This window comes from Anguilla rostrata, chromosome 5, assembly GCF_018555375.3.
Source record: "Anguilla rostrata isolate EN2019 chromosome 5, ASM1855537v3, whole genome shotgun sequence".
Lineage (NCBI taxonomy): Eukaryota > Metazoa > Chordata > Actinopteri > Anguilliformes > Anguillidae > Anguilla > Anguilla rostrata.
In genome coordinates, this window is record NC_057937.1 from 17,955,700 (window position 1) to 17,973,758 (window position 18,059).

At 44.6% G+C, this 18,059-nt stretch overlaps 2 protein-coding genes across 6 annotated transcripts in view; both read right to left on the minus strand.

Moving 5' to 3' along the window:
- si:ch211-212o1.2 (uncharacterized protein LOC492735 homolog) overlaps positions 1–6,397 on the minus strand; it is a 30,895-nt gene extending 24,498 nt beyond the window's left edge. For 2 of the 3 annotated variants that reach the window (XM_064335479.1, XM_064335478.1), the window contains exons 1-2: positions 6,277–6,397; positions 5,526–5,711 (exon numbers count right to left, since the gene is read on the minus strand). In XM_064335479.1, the coding sequence (XP_064191549.1) occupies positions 5,526–5,711; positions 6,277–6,283 (193 nt within the window). In that variant the 5' untranslated portion in view covers positions 6,284–6,397. Of the gene's footprint in view, positions 1–5,525; positions 6,151–6,276 lie in introns of those variants that run through there. The other variant, XM_064335480.1, reaches the window with a different exon arrangement.
- Positions 6,398–9,455: 3,058 nt separating this feature from the next.
- znf423 (zinc finger protein 423) overlaps positions 9,456–18,059 on the minus strand; it is a 165,086-nt gene continuing 156,482 nt past the window's right edge. For all 3 annotated transcript variants that reach the window (XM_064335484.1, XM_064335481.1, XM_064335483.1), the window contains one exon: positions 9,456–10,278. In XM_064335484.1, coding sequence (XP_064191554.1) covers positions 10,249–10,278 — 30 coding nt within the window. In that variant the 3' untranslated portion in view covers positions 9,456–10,248. The remainder of the gene's footprint in view (positions 10,279–18,059) is intronic.

The window sequence follows — 18,059 nt, forward strand, 5'->3', positions numbered from 1 at the left end:
CGGAGCCTCCCGAACGCCCGCGGCGTTCCCCTGTCGAGTTCCCCTCCCGCTAGCCTTACGGCTTCCTGTCCGAGGAGCTTCCACACGCGCGGTCCTGTACGCAACTCGTTCCTCATCGACCGGACGCTCGGATATTGATTCGGACACGTAGCTACATCCGTAAAGGATCCACGCTCCACGTTGTTTGTCTAATTTGAGGCCAAAGGTCTGGGCAAATCCCCTTTATCAGTGAAGTGGTGTTATCTGCCGATGAGAAAACGTGTACACTCAATCTGTGCTAGGTGTACACATTGGCAATGGAGTGCAAATCACAACCTCTATTTTTAGTAGGCTGTTGACCTGAACTAAGCCATGACAGAAAATTCAAAAAGATCTCCTGTTTAAAACAGATATTTCGATACACGTTGAAGTTTAGATTAGAATATATTTTTATGAATGCTGTTTTAGACTGCCGGTCGGTACACAGGTGACGGATTGATTATAAACTCCTCAAAAAAAGTTTGGAAATTTGTGTTTGGTCGATCGTATCTCTGTTGTCACTGTATTATTAGCATTGTATGTTATATCATTTGAAAGCCTGTTCGTTTCTCTTTACATTGATGTCCCATTTGTGGGATCATGAATTTGTGGGATGAGCAGCACAGCTGATTATGTGGGTGGGATCCCAAGTGAAATGTGGCAAATTTCCCTGCCAATGTCAAACAGTGTATTCTCCTGTCGGTATCTCTATTGTTTTGAGTTGTTTGAGTCGTTGCTGTGGGATGGCATTCCATTCCTCAACCAGGATTCGTCGCAGGTCAGCCAACGTGGTTGAATGGAATGGCCTGCCAACAGCCCAGACCTCAACCCAGCTGAACACTTGTGGGATCAGCTCGGGTGTGCTGTACGTGCTAGAGTGACCAACGCAACCACGTTGGCTGACCTGCGACGAATCCTGGTTGAGGAATGGAATGCCATCCCACAGCAACGCGTGACCAGGCTGGTGACCAGCATGAGGAGGAGGTGCCAGGCTGTTGTGGCTGTGTATGGTTCTTCCACCCGCTACTGAGGCTCCTGACTGTTTGTTCAATGAATACAGCGTAAAATTACCAATATGTCTTGTTTGTTCCTTGTTACTGATAGAGAGTTCAAGCATCCAATCCCCCAAACAACTCAAAACAATAAAATCAATACCAGCAGGAGAATACACTGTTTGACATTGGCGGGGAAATTTGCCACATTTCACTTGGGACCCCACCCACATAATCAGCTGTGCTGCTCATCCCACAAATGCATGATCCTTACAAATGGGACATCATTGTAAAGGGAAATGAACAGGCTTTCCAATGATATAATATACAATGCTAATAATACAGTAACAACAGAGATATGATCGACCAAACACAAATTTCCAAACTTTTTTTTTGAGGAGTTTAGTATGTGAGCCTGTTCATTCCCGTCTGTCTGGCTGCAGTCCTGGAACGCAAGTTCTAGAACGCAGGATTTGGAATCAAAGTCCTTGAATGCGAACGAGGTCTGAAATGCAAGTCCTGGAATACAGCATATAGAATGTAAGCCCCAGAATGGGAATGAGACCTGGAATGTAGGTTATAGGACATACTCCTCTGCAGCAGTGTGACTGACTGACTGACTGACTGGAGTGTGGTGGGATGGCATGGTACCCAAATCGCTGAAAGTCAATGTCTGCAAATTCTGATTCACAGCCATGAAACCCGGACAGACAGGGAATCTATATATAGCAGTGTAACTGGAGCCAGGCAGCCACACACACACGCACACACACACACACGCGCACACGCACACACGCACGCACGCACACACACACACACAACCACTCACGCACGCACAACATACATACACACTCTCACAGGCGCAAACGCAGACATGCACAACACACACACATACAAACGCAAACACTCACACACAAACACATACGCGTGCGCTCACGCACACACAAAATTACCGTACCATGCAACTATAATGTATTCGCCAAGCAAACACTCTTCTGCAGTGAATCTGAGATCTTCCTTAATCTATGTATAAGAAGTCCACGGCAGGGCATGGCAGGGCTTGCTAATACACTCTAAGCCTATCAACAGGTGCCCCAGCGATCCGACCGACACGCGGCTCAAAATAATCAGGAAGGGAGGGAGAAGGGCCCGTCCCGGCGGCCCGCCGCCCGTCCGGCCGATCCGTGAGGCGGGGCGGAGCGGGGGAGGCGGGCAGCGGCGCGTGGCGCGCGGGCATATGGCGGAGAGAGCGGGTCCAGCTGTTCGCGCGCCCCCGGGTCACCGTAATGAGCCTTAAGACCAAAGCCTAATCAATCCCATCTCAGCCTTAAGCCCCCCCCCCAATACGCCCCCCTGACCCCCCGCCCGCCCGCAGGCACGCAAACGTGCGGCTCAGTCGCGGCCACCGCCGCTCGCTCGCACTCACGGTGGCATGCCCCAAATACGCGCACCCGCCTTCCCTCCCCACATGCACGCACTCACACATGCAATCGACCCTGTTGAGGAGTATAGTATCTCTTCAGCAGAACTGCGATCTGACTGCCACACCCTACATTTGAGTACAACTGTAATCCACTCCTGTCACACAGCGCACCACGTCTCAGACTTCTGGGAGAGTGACATCAGAGGTGACAGGCCTGAAGATCGTGCTTGGTCCCACGCGCGGGCGTGACAGCCGTGACCACGGGCGAGCGGGTTGGAGAGCGTAGTCACCACAGCGGGAGGTCAGGTGGTATCAGTCTTGCAATATGACAGACTCGCGCGTCCACCTGTACGTGACAGACCGAGCTCTCAAACCCAGCTAAACAGCCAGGCTGTCTGCTGACAGCACCGCTCTGAAATGTGAACAGGAAGTGCAGGGATATTCAAATATTGCCTTTGGGGGGGTCAGCAGTACCACTGCCTTTCATGAGTTTCTTTGCCCTAGCGTGTGCTGATGACAATTAATCAATCAATAAATCAGGCTATGGCTGATGGAACATCAAGGACCACGATGGAAATAAGTCCAGGACTTTTTTGTGTTATCCTTGACAATTTCTTCACATGCAAGCCTTTTGATACATGCGTTTTAATTTTGTAAAATAAACTAAACTGAACTAAAAGGCGCACGCACCACATCTCAACCCGTCCCATAACCTCTAGAAAGAGCTCACAGCGCAGCTGCAACTCAACGTCAATGGGCAAAGTCCTGATCCCACCACGCACTCATTTTATCTGGCTGTGCATGTGAGTGTGTGTGAGTGTGTGTGTGTCTGTGTGTGTGTGCCTGTGTGAGTGTGCGTGCACATGTGGTGAAGGGCTCAGCAGCATACAGAATGGACAGCGGTTAGTCTAATACCCTGCAATCCAGCGGGCAGACTGAAAACTCCAGCCTATCTCAAATGTCCCATTAAGATGAAAACGCATTACTAGATTAACTTATTAATGCGTAATCCACCCACCCGTCTGCTACGCTCTCTGTAAGAGCAATTAGTGCAGGGTGAACAGCAGCAGCATATGTGCTTGATATAGCCTACTGAGTAGGTTACCTGGCAATGCAGACAAACAAACACAACATACACACAGACCATTACACGGGTGTTTAAAAAAAATTGTTCTAGTTACCATAGACTTCCACAACACAGTCAGACAGAAGGAAACGTAACACGACTACACAGTTCAAATGTCCTTTCAGTTTTGGCTATTGCCTCTTTGGGTTGTTTTGTATGTCAAAGCTTACCCCTAAGGTCCACGGAATATAGTAAAAAAATAAAATAAAACAAGATAAAAGAAAAAGAGTTGAGTGGCCTGTTTAGCCCAAGATGTGGAACAAAATCAATTCTGTAATGTGCATTTGAGCTTTGTGTCTCTCTCATAGTAAAGAGTAATATCATTGGGTCATATGCTAGCAGGGCAGACCGGTTTCTGTTTTTGTGAATTGTCATATTTCTGACAATTCTCACACATTCCTGGCTAAGCACATGCACCACAGTCTTTTTCTAAAAAGCACTAAGCCTGCTAGTGACTGGACCATGTGTCTATACGCACTTCATGCTTGAATAACACCTTAGAAAGCACAGAAGTACAAATGCTTTGTATTAACCACATTAAGGGCTGAAAATAATTGGAAAAAAGTGCTTTGCATTTCCCCAAACTATGTTCTCATACACCTGGGAGGACCAAAGTTCCCAGAATTACTTTCCATTTGAATTTCCCTATTCAAATGCCAACGAGGGCGAAAGCAGCAATGGAAACATCCGTGCCCAAGTGTTAGCGAAATATAGTCTGGGTTTTCAACAGGGGGTCTGCAGACCCCCGGGGGTTCTTGAAGGTATTGTATGGGTCATCTGCTGGCATGTGCACAGATAAAAACACAATAAACCATATGGACAATTTCAGACACCTTAAGTCTCGTATTTAGTCCATTAGACCAAAACTATTCCTACCCAGACAAAATGTGTATGACTGTTCATTTCTGACGGAATCCAGTGGTCTTCTGGTACATACTCGATATTCAACCCTCGTTAGTATTGCTGCAGTTCGCCATTTGAGTAACTTCAGTTGAGTTTCTAGCTACGAGCTACAGCTAAACTTTACTTCGCAGGTACTTCGTAGACTACGATTCATGACGACACCTTGTTATTTAACATCTACGGGCCCTTGCAATTCAGTTTTGGGCGAAGAAACAAAAGATGCCTGTGCACTGAAAGGGATGCATTCCATAGCTGCCATGAACCCACCTTGCGCCCACGAACACGTTCATTTGAAAGTTGGCATGAAGTTTCATGCATGTATCGTGGTAACTTACATATACTAGCCGGTTTGACAGATGTTCACATTATGTACGTGCAATCTGATGCGTAAGCCAATGTCTGCGACGCTGCGGTCATTCAGGTTCTTTTTTAAAATTCAAATCTTCTCTCCAAAAAATCCAGAAATCGGCTACAAATAGTCAAATAGTCTAGATATTGAGCAGCAATGTATTCTATCAACAGCTTCTTTCGAACAGCCTATACCCAAAGTCAAGAATTGCATTACATTTCCAATTCATTTTAACTAAATTACGTCATAACTTTTCAGCTATGACATACGTTTGTGTGGAGTTTTCTTAAACAGTAATCAATTAGGCTACTGTCAGTCTTTCATTTTTACATAGAAATTGTAACGGCTGGACTAACGATAATGTATCGTTTTCCCGGTCTGGTTTTTTTGTTATTTTAACCCACTGAATGAAAGCGTGATTAGAATGGTAGTAGAACAGGTCCAATTCGCATGTTATCTTGTTTATCATTCTATTTTATTTTTTCCTGCGTTTAATATACTGTGAAGGGCGACGTCGTTGTTTTCAACAAGTTTTCTTGTGAAGTGTAATGGAACAAGGAGCAAATAGCGGTAGTCTGTGTGTTTCAGGTGTGAATCTAGATGACAGTACGACAGACAGCAGCTAGCGTAACGTTAGTGTTTTATTGTTATGTATAATTTACTGTTGATCATGTATCCCACCAATTTTATTAGCAATGTGGCTAGCTGTCTTACCAGGAGAGTACAGCTCAGCGAGTTGGCGGGCCCCAGCGTGCTGTGGTCCCCAGCGAGGCGCAGTGCTGCGTGCGGCCGCTCCATGCTCATTCCCATTCGGATCCTCTTCAGCCATAGACCGCTGTTTGATCTCCGTCTCCGAAAGCAGTGCCGCCGCCATCCTCTCGTTGTTTCTTCTTGTTTCAGCTAAGATGCATATATGGTGATGACCCTTTTAAAGCAAAATCAATAAACGAAGGTAGCCAAGTAATATTTCATGAATAGGGCGCCAGCCCTCTCGACTGATCTTCAATAACCAACTAGCTCGCTAGCTAACGGGCTTATTGCTTGGTTGTGAGCGATTCATAGGCACACCCGGAACTACACCGTCAAAGTGCCTCATCTAAGACATGAAAACAATAGCTACAATGCGGGGTTCGATTCCCTGAACTGGCACAATTAACCGTTACAGCTATAAAAACCACCCCTATGTTTCTCAGGACTGGGGCAGGGACTTAACTCGTTGGAACCAGGCCCACTTATCTGACTAGTAATAGCAAACTTTCGGTCTCCTTCGCTTGACAGCACAGCTGGTCCGAAGGGAATGTCTGAAGATTCAGTTGTACAAAGTGAGTAGCAAACATAACTCAAGCTGACATTCAGGATATAGCTAGAACACACAACCTGAGAGCTTGCTAGATGAGATACGAACGGATACATCGAATACACTAAAAGCTGTAATATACATAATATAATTTTAGATTGCAATGACCTGCCATATGTGCGACTACCGTTCTGGTTTCAGAAAGTCATCTTTCACCTTCCACCACTACACAGATTCACAGGTAAAATTGCGAAGATCCCTTGACTCAGCGCACCACGCGTTCCTATCTTACTGCGCAGTCGCAACGTGGATGGAACAGGGTATATTGTCACGTGTTAACTCAACAAATGTTTATCGCGCCTAGTATCAATAGGGTTACAGGTAGAATTTCCAGAGGCTTGTAGATGTAACACACATGCAGATATCTCACAGTTTTTTCCCCCTTTGGCGACTCAGGTAAGGCAGCAATTTAAGCGATTTAGGCAAGCCAAATACAAGGCTGCTTTTAGGCTATCAGTTTCCTTTATTCGAAACGTCCTTGCATATCAGTCCAGTCTAACATGGATTATTATTATTATTATTATTATTATTATTATTATTATTATTATTATTAATAATAATAATAATAATTATTATTATTATTATTACATATTTGAATTTTAATTTACTCCTCTTTATTCCAACTTGTAAACAGAAGGTCTTAAATGCAATAATAACAACAATAATAATCACAATAATAATCATCATTATCATCATAATAATAATTGTTATTATTAATATAGTTCCAGGGTAGTTGCCTTCCCCGATGTATCAGGGTTTGTGTAAGCAAAAGGAATTGTTCACTTATTCGCTTCTGCAACTGGACATGCTGCGTCTACACATCTGCCGCCCTCTAACGGCGGAAAACTCCACTAAGAATGTAATGCTTTGGAATGTGTAACAACGGTGTCGGGTCATGAGACATCAGACAGATTATGTTTCTCGGAGCAGACCAATTTCTTCTGCGTGAAAAGATATGTAATTTCTTAATATGTACGCATTTTTAAACTGGCACAGAGTCGGGCTTTACAAGATGTTTCCAAGCGCATCCGGTCGGCACTCCGAGTGCCAGTCGAGATTATTCACCCCTGTGCAGTAGGCTACTTTATATGAATGCGTTCCGATCACTGATTTCCGGGAAAGGCCTCGACCTTCTGGCCAGCAGCGATCGAGAGACCAAACGGCCGGACAATCTGCCGTAACACATGGATGCAATTAAGGCCGGGACTGTATGGGGTAATAGGCTATATTTACGGGAAAAACACGGCGATAAAGACAATTGTTGTGTGTGTGTGTATATATATATATATATATATATATATATATATAGGAAAGTGCACATGTGATGTTATTTCAGCCAGTAGAATATGTTTTTAAAAAACTTAGTGGTCAACATCTTTATTTTGTGTAGGAGCTTGCTTGCTTGCTAACTAATAATATATAATTTCCAAATAATTAAAAATGTTGCTTTAACAGCTGTATACTCTTTGTGGGAAGCTAATTTATTTTTCTGAAATACATTTTCTGACTCGCATACAAACCCCACATAATATTGTTTCATTACTAGGGATGGGTATCATTGCTACATTGTAACAGCAGTGAAAGACGACGCCAAAATGAAGCACCGAAATCCTGCAATGCAATTCATTCGCTATACAGTGCTATCGGGTTTTGCTACCCAACCCTATTCATGTTCCAGGCAGCTACATTACTACAAGGTAGGCCCTAAAACCACAGGCTTATTCTGCGGACCTGCAGGTGGGTAGCCTATTAGAGTCCTTCCGCAACACGCAGCGATAAAAATACTCAAGCATATACACAAAATAAATGACGGTCAATTTTACTGTTCATGGGCATTTGAATAAATGTTCATAACTTAATTTCCTTATGCAATATTGATATTCAAATTATAGCTGAATGTTCAATACATTTGTTTAGGAAAAGTAACAAAGGGGGATACATATGGATTTCATGACGGCAGATCTACTGATTTTCTTAGTGTCAACAGAGCTAAAATAGGCAATATTGTCTGTTGTAACTTGGCCTCGTTTTTATATCAATACCTTTATCGGTAGGGCTAGATTTTGTAAGTCTTAATTAATTACTTATAAACAGTGCTTTATTTGCGTGAGTAACTTGGCATTTGTGTCCGTTGAAAACGCGTTTTTGTTTTGAGATTTAATTTACGCTGTGAGTTTCTAGTTCCTACCTGAATGGCCTGCCAAGATTGTGTAGCAGGGTAGCATCCATGTATGTATTTATTCATTTAAAGCTTGGAACCTGGTCCATCGTGGGACGCACTGTAGCATATTATACGACTCATTGATGTGCTCAGATGTGGACACAGAACGCGTAGACAGGCTGGTGGAATGGAAGCAATAACAAGCGACGACTTTCCAAAACATAGACCGATCAATAGCCCGTACACTTGCGGTGAGGATTTGTTGCTATCGACTAACTTATCCCTTGGTATGCATACACATGCGCCGATAATTCGCATGCAGAGACATATGGCCATACTACCGCAGTTCAAAGCAAATAAGGAAATTTAATAGAAACAACAGAAATCATGACTGCTCATTACACTTTTGGGTTTTTGTTTGATCTTGGGTGAGTATTGATACATATTTGCACAGATCTGTATCCTGTGGATGTGTAAATCTAAACATATATGGTTTTATTTTACTTTTCTGCTAATGCCCGCCTATGGAAATACTGGAATTGGCAATACAAATATAAAAAACAAGAAGATTTTTTGTTGGATTAGCACACAGTTGTTGTGGTTCCTTAATAGTGTTTGCTTTCACAGAGATGATGTGCCATCATGCAAACCTTAGTCATACTGAAATGGTCTGGTAAACCTGCGGTTGAACATCACAAGGTGTACCATCACCTCTCGGCGTCAACTTAATGGGAAAATTGCCAAAAGAAAATTTGAACATGCTGTAATACGTTAGCTCTATACAACGATGTGAACAAGCATACAATATAATTCTAATAGTTGCACGTGCCCAGTACAGATTGAGGTTGGCATGTATGGATATTCTTGTTTAATGTAACCATTTAACCTTGGAAGGAATCCTGACAATTGCATTTTTGTGTAAAATCAAAAAAGCCACTACCATAGCCTGCCATTATCATGGACAGACTGTACTTCCAGTTTAAGAAGCTTGCAATACTGGTTGTGTTCCCTTTTTGTTTGAATAGGATGTGGTGACATTCACTTTAGATTTGACCTCAAACCCAGATTAACACCGAATTGCAGACCATATGGCAAAGGCAATACGGAGGCAATACAAATAGACAAATTATGCATGGATTCCCTTTATTCATTTATTTATTCACTTATTTTTGACTGTAATAGTTATTGCATTCTGGTTAATTCACATTTAAAAAGCAGACACCATCCAGTTGCACTGAAATTGATGATATTCATTTTTACAATAACCATTAGGTCCCGTGAACTGGAAAATCCAATCAAACCATTACATTTTTTTTACTTTATCTGTTTTTTTGTCTTTTTATTGTAATTACAAAAGGAAAATATATAATAATAATAAAAAGGAGAAAAAATCGGAAATATTACGATTGGCAAGCGATCACAACACAGCACAAGTACCTATTTACTGCAAGAAATTAAAGGTACAAAAGAACAAAACAATCAAAAATGATCTTTTTTTAAATGACAAAAAAACAAGGAAAAATTGGCACCTATTAGTTTGATACAATAAGCAACAGAGGACAAGGAAGAGAAGAATTTCTAAAGACTAAAATCAGAGACAGAAGGCGTTTTTTTCCCTCTTTTTTCTTCTTTCGTTTAAAAAAAACCGCACAACTGGAAGCAGGACGATAAAAAATACTGAACGCGGAGAATACCTTTTCCTCTCCTCCCTCTCGTCTTTTTTTCCTTTTTCTTTTTTTAATACCTCCCATTAATATTCGTTTCCCACTGCTTGTAATAGCTGCGCCCGGTGGCCCAGTTGTTAGAGTTTTACATGTGAGGAGAAAATGACACTTTGATTGGCTCTGATGCTGAAACGGTCCTCTCCCGCTGGGGGGCGTCGGCGCCGGGCGGAACCGAGAGCCCTGCCGGGCCCGTTCTCACTGAGCGTGCTGACTCAACGTGTGGTTCTGCAAGGGAAGAGAGGAGAACGCATGAGGAGAGAAATAATAAGCTACGTGCCCACATGTGCCCCCCCTCCATGCCAATCCCCATCCCCTACCCCCGCATAATGTATGTCCATCCATCGCTGAGCAACCGTCCCCATCAACACAGACTACCTGCTATTATCATATGGGCAACACATACGTGGGCGGTATAATATAGCCTGCACAAGCAAACACTGATAATCACACACATATTCACACACAAACACACCCACGCACACCGTATACAACTATCAGTTATTTGCCAAGCAGACACTATTATTCAAGATTACTTGTATGTAGTGACTTTTATATCCAGCTTAAATTATTTAGAAATATTCTGAAATTCTGCTGCAGTATGTTGTGGCCTGCGCTACTTGTTAAGTGCGCGCACACAGATATCGCCTACATGCATGCACTTGCGTGCACATATAATTATAATCACCAATCACTGGAGCACATTCAAATGCGTAAACATAAAAACTGATTTTATTTTAAAACGTTTTTTTTGGGAACTTCTTCGAGTAAGCCGTAGATTATTTTTTATTGATTATAAGAGAGGACAATAACGGGAAGAAAAAAAGAAAGCTTACAATTTGTTCTGCATACGACAGAGCGCGGTAATGAAGTGGACTCGGCGTGCGCCATTGCTCCGAGCAAACGACCCCTTGCAGGACAGACCGGGTTAAACTAAAAAAAACAAAATGCAATGGCGCACCAGATACCGAGCCACAGTGGAGCGCACGTTTCCGTGGTTTCTTTTCGCGTGTTCGTCGCCGTCTCCCAGGACCGTAAACCGAATTCCCACAGTATGGACCGCAATCATCCGCTCCTCCTTTTTAAAAGCCGCTTCGCCAGATTAATCTCTCCGAGAGAGAGAGAAAGAGAGAGAGGGAGAGATAGGCTGCGTTTTGTGCACCAATAAAAAAAGAAAAAGAAAACTGCGAGGGATTAAACATGCTTTTCCGTCGATAAATATTTATTCTCTCATCCTTATCTTAGTGCACATATTTGCACATGATTGTTGGCAGTCGGCAATGGTATTCTGGCAGGCAGGGCCAGTGGCTGGTTTTAGTGCCCAGACTGACTGCAGCCTTTCAGTGCAAAACCCCCCTCCGCCCCCACCCCCCGCGCAGATGTGAGCGGAGACACGCATGAAGAGCGCTCTCCAGCGAGGAGCCGCTCTCTGGGAGCCGCTGACCCCATTATGAGAGCAATCCGCTTCTTCTGACGCAATCTGCGGTTCAGCCCTCCGCCAGCAGAGGGCAGGCTTGGCTCTTCCTCCTCACGAGAGTGCAAATGCAGCAGACACAAGCCACCATAACATTTCAATTTACCTGGAGAACAAAACATATAGGATATGTGCACTCGTTCAGAGTGAATTGTGCATTAACAAAAACACATGTTCAACCTACATGTGCCTATGTATGCAAGTGCCCATGTATATATGTTTATATGTGTATGTCTGCCATGGTTTGTTTGGCTCTGTACCTACTTTAAGTAGGCAAATGAGAGGTGGGTGGACACACATGCGCGTGCGTACGTACACGCACACACACACACACTAGACTCAGTCAGCTCTCTTCATTTGAGAGCGTTGTCGGGGCAGCAGTATTGATCAAGCCGCAGGCGATCGATAGTGTGAATGGTATGTGTCTCTGAATCTGATAATGACTCGCGGTGTGACTCCAGGCCTATGCAGCTGTAATTGATATATTCTCCAGGACCAGGGGGAGGTCTGTGCTTTAAACAGCTGTGAGGACCGTTAAACACATCGCCTAAATTTCTCTCTCTCTCTCTCGCTCTCTCTCACTACATCACCACCTCCAGATCATACCCACAATTCCACCTTCCTCTATATTAGACGGCACCACCTCCTGTTACTTTACACACAAACACACACGTACACCACTACCTCCTATTACATCAAATGAACACCACCTCCCACTAATTCACACATCTCCATCGCCCACTACAACACACAAACACACACACGCACACACGCACAGACCACCTTGCAGTACATCAGACACCACTTGCTAAATCAGACACACAAATACCACTGTCCCCAAATCACACAGACATCACCACCCATGGCATCATGAATAAGACACTGCATAGAAAATACATGACAATCCCCAATGCGTCATGACCCTCATAAACACAACTAACTTTACCCTTCATCACAAACACAACACTTTCCAACATAATAAACACAGTCTTAAATATTACATCACTTTGCCCCATTACTTCATATACACCTAACCTCATTCTTCCTCCCATAATCCTTACCACAAATTCTGTACACCTCATCTTGCAATACAAACAAACCTCAGACTAGCCCACAGAATTCAGTGCAACACACAGCACACATGAAAAATACACCACCACCTCACATACATCAGAAATACACCACCACCTCACACTACATCAGAAATACACCACCACCTCACACTACGTCAGAAATACACCACCTCACACTACATCAGAAATACACCACCACACACTACGTCAGAAATACACCACCACACACTACGACAGAAATACACCACCTCACACTACGTCAGAAATACACCACCTCACACTATGTCAGAAATACACCACCTCACACTATGTCAGAAATACACCACCACACACTACACCAGAGATACACCACCTTACACCACGTCTGAAATACACCACCACCTCACACTACGTCAGAAATACACCACCTCACACTATGTCCGAAATACACCACCTCACACTACACCAGAAATACACCACCTTACACCACGTCTGAAATACACCACCTCACACTACACCAGAAATACACCACCTCACACTACGTCCAAAATACACCACCTTCACACTACGTCAGAAATACACCACCACCTCACATTACGTAAAAAATACACCACCTCATACTAAAACAGAACTACACCACCTCACACTGTCAGAAATGCACCACCTCAGACTACGTCAGAAATACACTACCTCACACTACAACAGAACTATACCCCTCATACTACGTCAGAACTACACCACCTCACACTACGTCCGAAATACCCCACCTCACACTATGTCAGAAACAAATACACCTATCAGACTACGTCAGAAATGCACCACCTCACACTACAACAGAACTACACCACCTCACACTACATCAGAAATACACCACCTCACACTACAACAGAACTACACCACCGCACACTACGTCCGAAATACACCACCACCTTAAACTACGTCCGAAATGCACCACCTCACACTACAACAGAACTACACCACCGCACACTACAGTATATCAGAAATACACCACCTCGCACTACGTCAAAAACACACCACCTCACACTACGACACGAATACCTCACCACCCACTGCGTCGTTCACCATACCATCACAATGATGTTTTTGTTAAATGTTTTATTATTAAAGAAAACCAAATGGATTCTCCTTGCATCGCATCGCACAGAGTGCCAGAATGGGCGTATAGAACGCCCTCCCTCCCTCCCCCTCTCTCTCTCTCTCCCTCAGCCTGCTCAGGGCACGGCGGAGGGAGGCCGCGCGTTGGGCAGAACAGCCGCTCTGTGCTCAGTCAATATCAACGCTGTCATTGTTTTCCTAAACTGGTTATAAAAAAAGAGCCTAAATCCTGCGGAGCTGTGGACTCCTGGGAAATATGGCCCAGTCGCATTACCGATGCAGAGACTGCGAGCCAGCCGCAAACACAGGGGAAAGACTGGGCGGGGGGCGGGGGGAGCGCTGGATGAAGGAAAATCAAATCTCCCTTTCCAAGCACAGCCCTTTGCATGTATTGCTTGTAGCGCGTGAGGAACCAGGGAGCGAGGTGGGGTGGAGTGGGGTGGGGTGGGGGGGGGGGTGTGGGGGTGAGCCGCCATCATGTCACTTTCAATCACACGTGCGTTCGCGCTGAGCCCCGGACTCCTGCCTCTCTGTCGCCCCCTGGGGACCTCACGCCATCAGTGCGGTTTTACGTGCCTGTCACCCCCCTCCTGAAACAAACAGGAGGTAGTCAGCCCCCCCCTGGCCCCCACCATCCCCTGCACCATCAGGGGGGTGCTGAAACTGCCTTGGCTGTGAGGGGTCACCCCAGCAGAACCCCCCCCCCCATGTTTGCCATGATTATTTCGGTTTTTCCTTTGTTTCCTGGGTGACAGATTCTTTGAAGCTGCACCCACTTGTCTTTGTGTGACCTCAAAGGAGGCTGGGTTGGGGTAGGTGTATCTGCTACCCCCCCAACTCCCCTTCCTCACACACACACACACATGCGCACACACACACACACACACACACACACACACACACACACACACACACACCCACACACGCACACACACACACAAACTGGATTGCCGACAACAGGCCTAGCACCATAGACTGACCTCAGACACGTAGAAAGTGCTGGTTTGGAGCAAAAAAACAGGAAGGGGAAATCATGTCGAGGGTGGGAGGCGGGGGGTGGGGAGGCCCCGCCCCGCCCTCGGCCCCATTGCCCGCCCGCTCCCTCTCCGCTCTTTTTAAACACAAAATGAAAAATCACCTTCGCCGCCTGGTGCACTTTAGCGTGGCGTATTTTTAGACTGTTGACAGTCTTCCAAGGGCTGGTGTCTAACAGATGGGCTGTCTTAAAGCTTCATATGTTCCATAGTTTTTACCTCAGAGAGGCAGGAAACTCGCTTGGGAGCACGCTACAAATAAATGCCCCCCTGCCCTGCCCCCGTATTCCCTCCTCTCTGCCCCCCCCCCCGTAACGCCCCCGCTCTCTGGCACTGTCCTGCCTCAATGTACCCCCCGCCCCCCCCCCGCCGAAGGCCCCCACACCCCCCCCGACAGCGCAACTGAGGTGGTCAGACTGTAGCTGTACTGAACGGAAATGTGGAGGACTACCCTGTTCCTGCAGTGTGTCCAAGCCTGGACAAACACGCACGCGCATACGCACAGTTAAGTTCAAAAGTATCGGGACAATGACACAACTTGTTCTTGTTTTGGCTCTGTACTCCAGCACATTGTATTTGAAATCAAGCAATGAATGAAGATAAAGTGCAGACTGCTTTAATTCGAGGGTAATTACCTCCATATTGGGAGATCTATGTAGGAATTGCAGTTCTTTTTATATGTGGACTCCCCATTTTAGGGAAGCAATTGTAATGGGACAAATTAATATAATCTGAAATAAAGATAATCTGCCATATTTAGTATTTGGTTGCAAAAACTTTGCATTTGATGACTGCCTAAACTCTGCGACCCACAGATATCACCAGACCCTGGGTTTCTTCACTAATGATGCTCTGCCAGGCCTGTACTGCAGCCATCTTCAGTTCCTGTTTTTGACTGGTGTAGCTTGCCTTCAGCAAGCGAAACGCACATTCAGTTGGATTCAGGATGGGTGATTGACAAGGCCAGTCAAGAACATTCCACATTTTGGCCCTAAAAAACTCCTTGGTTACGTAAGCAGTATGTTTGGGGTCATTGTCCTGCCGCTAGGTGAAGCTCTTCCTCTTTCCATCACTTTTGTACAGGTTAATACTCATCCCATCTGTCCATCAGACTTTGTTCCAGAAGTTTTCTATTTTCCTTTTTTAACAAACTGTAACCTGGTCGTTCTGTTCTGGAAGCTTCCCCGTGCTTTGCGTGTTGCAGTGAACCCTCTGAGGTTATGCTGGTGGCGTCTTCTCTTTACGGTAGTCTTTGAAACATCTATGCCTACATCCTGGAGAGTGTTCTTGATCTGTTCAACAGTTGAAAAGAGGCTTTTCTTCACAAATTGAAAGTATTCTTCAGTCATCCACTGCAGTGGTCTTCTGTGGTCTACCAGGCAGTTTGCTACTGCTCAGCTCACCAGTGTGTTCTTTCTTCCAAACAATGTAGCAAACTATGTCTTTTGGCCGTGTCTCTGATCTTTCAGTCTCACGATGGTCTGCTTTTCTGCCATTGACACGTATTTGTTCCTCATGTCAAGAGACAACAGCAACAGGCTACAAATGCAAATCACACACCTAGAATCAACGCTAGACCTTTTGTTAGCTTTCTTGTGCAAGCAAACATTTTTTCCCCATTACTTTTTGTCCCCTAAAATGGGGGGGGGGGGGGCTAAGTATATTCCTTGTGATTCCTACAAAGATCATCATTAATACCCTCTAATTAAAACTTACAGTATGATTTTTGAACCCATGTTCATTCATTTCAAATTCAATGCGCTGGAGTACAGAACCAAAACAGCAATAATTATCACTACTTTTTCATTTAACTGTATATGCATTATATGTACATGCATTTAACGCATACAGACACACACTGGCATACACCCCCCCCCCCACACACACACACATATGTATACATGTATTCAACTGGGCATGTGGTTGCAGTCACAAACAAATTTACAAACACATTTAAACAATGCTCTTCTTCTCAACTGTCAAGTTTCTGCAAGAAATGTTCACAAAACTTAACAGTTTGGAAATATAATGGAGTATAGAATGTGGTTGACAAAGACGCAGATGGAGATGGGCACAATTTTTGTTTACTTAATTGAAACAGTGCAACATTACGGTGCAACATTAACTTTATGTGGATAGGGGAACCTAACATAAAATGTAGCAAGCGTGCAATTTACGATTTATATGGAGTTACTCTAGCGTTAGCTACTTCACCTCCTGTGAGACTAAGAGTTAGCTGGCAGGCTAAGTATATGTGAGGTTTCTTAAAACCATCAAACAGCAAGCACCTGTAACAAAAGTACTGTTTTTGTCACTCAAAAGAATGTTCACGGCAGTCTGTGAACTATTTCTTTTCTACCACAGACCACACAGTCTGTGTTAACGCACCTCAGGTTTCACAAGGAAAAATTCAGACAAGAGCCCTAATTGAGAGTCATTAAAATGAACAGTTATCACAACTGAAGGGCACGACATTCAGCAACCAAATGTTTGGTTTTTCACCAATAAATCGATGTGTAACAATCCATCACAAATGTATATTCATAATACTGGAACAGACAACAACACCAAATAGGTGGTTTTGCTGGGTTTTAAAGGAAATATCAAAACATTCTGTTGTAGTCAGTGACATTTTCAACACCGCCCTCCACTGTCAACATGTGATTTAAAAAAATGTTTCCTGACCCTTCTTTGCCACCACCCTGCTAGACACAACTTCAGTTTGTTTGTCACTTCAGTGATTTATTCCGTGGCAGGGCCTAGATCTATTCATGAGCCTGACAAACCCACCCTTGGACCCCACATTGTGCCATTGTTGCCTGGGGTTTAGAAGGTTATACTGAACACATTGTTGTAGGCCAGTGCTTGGTTTGGAAGCTGCTGGGAGTCTCGCATTTTCCCCACAGCGTGCCTGTTGTATCGTGAGGAGTCCGTGGTTGGACCGTGTCCCACGAACCTTCTCTCTACAGGTTTTGTCGCACCTGCGCCTTTACCTGCCTCACTCCCTGACTCCACTTCCTGGGAGTGTTTGACTGACACCGGAGCTGCTTGGAGGAGGGGCGGGACTTCCTCAGCAGAGAGATAGCAATGGCCGCCAGGTGAACCGTCTCTGTTACCGTTGCCTTTAAGACATCTGTCCTAATCTTCATTCCCTGCTCATAACAGCACCGCACCACTGGACCATTAACTTAGCTGCCGGATCAATTCTGTCATTTCTGCCCAATGACACATTAGCAGAAGCACAGGCTCTAATTAATATAGTACATTTCCTGTTTATTGATTGACATTTTTCCTCCTCCCCACTCTGTTGTCAATAATTAATTTCTTGTGATT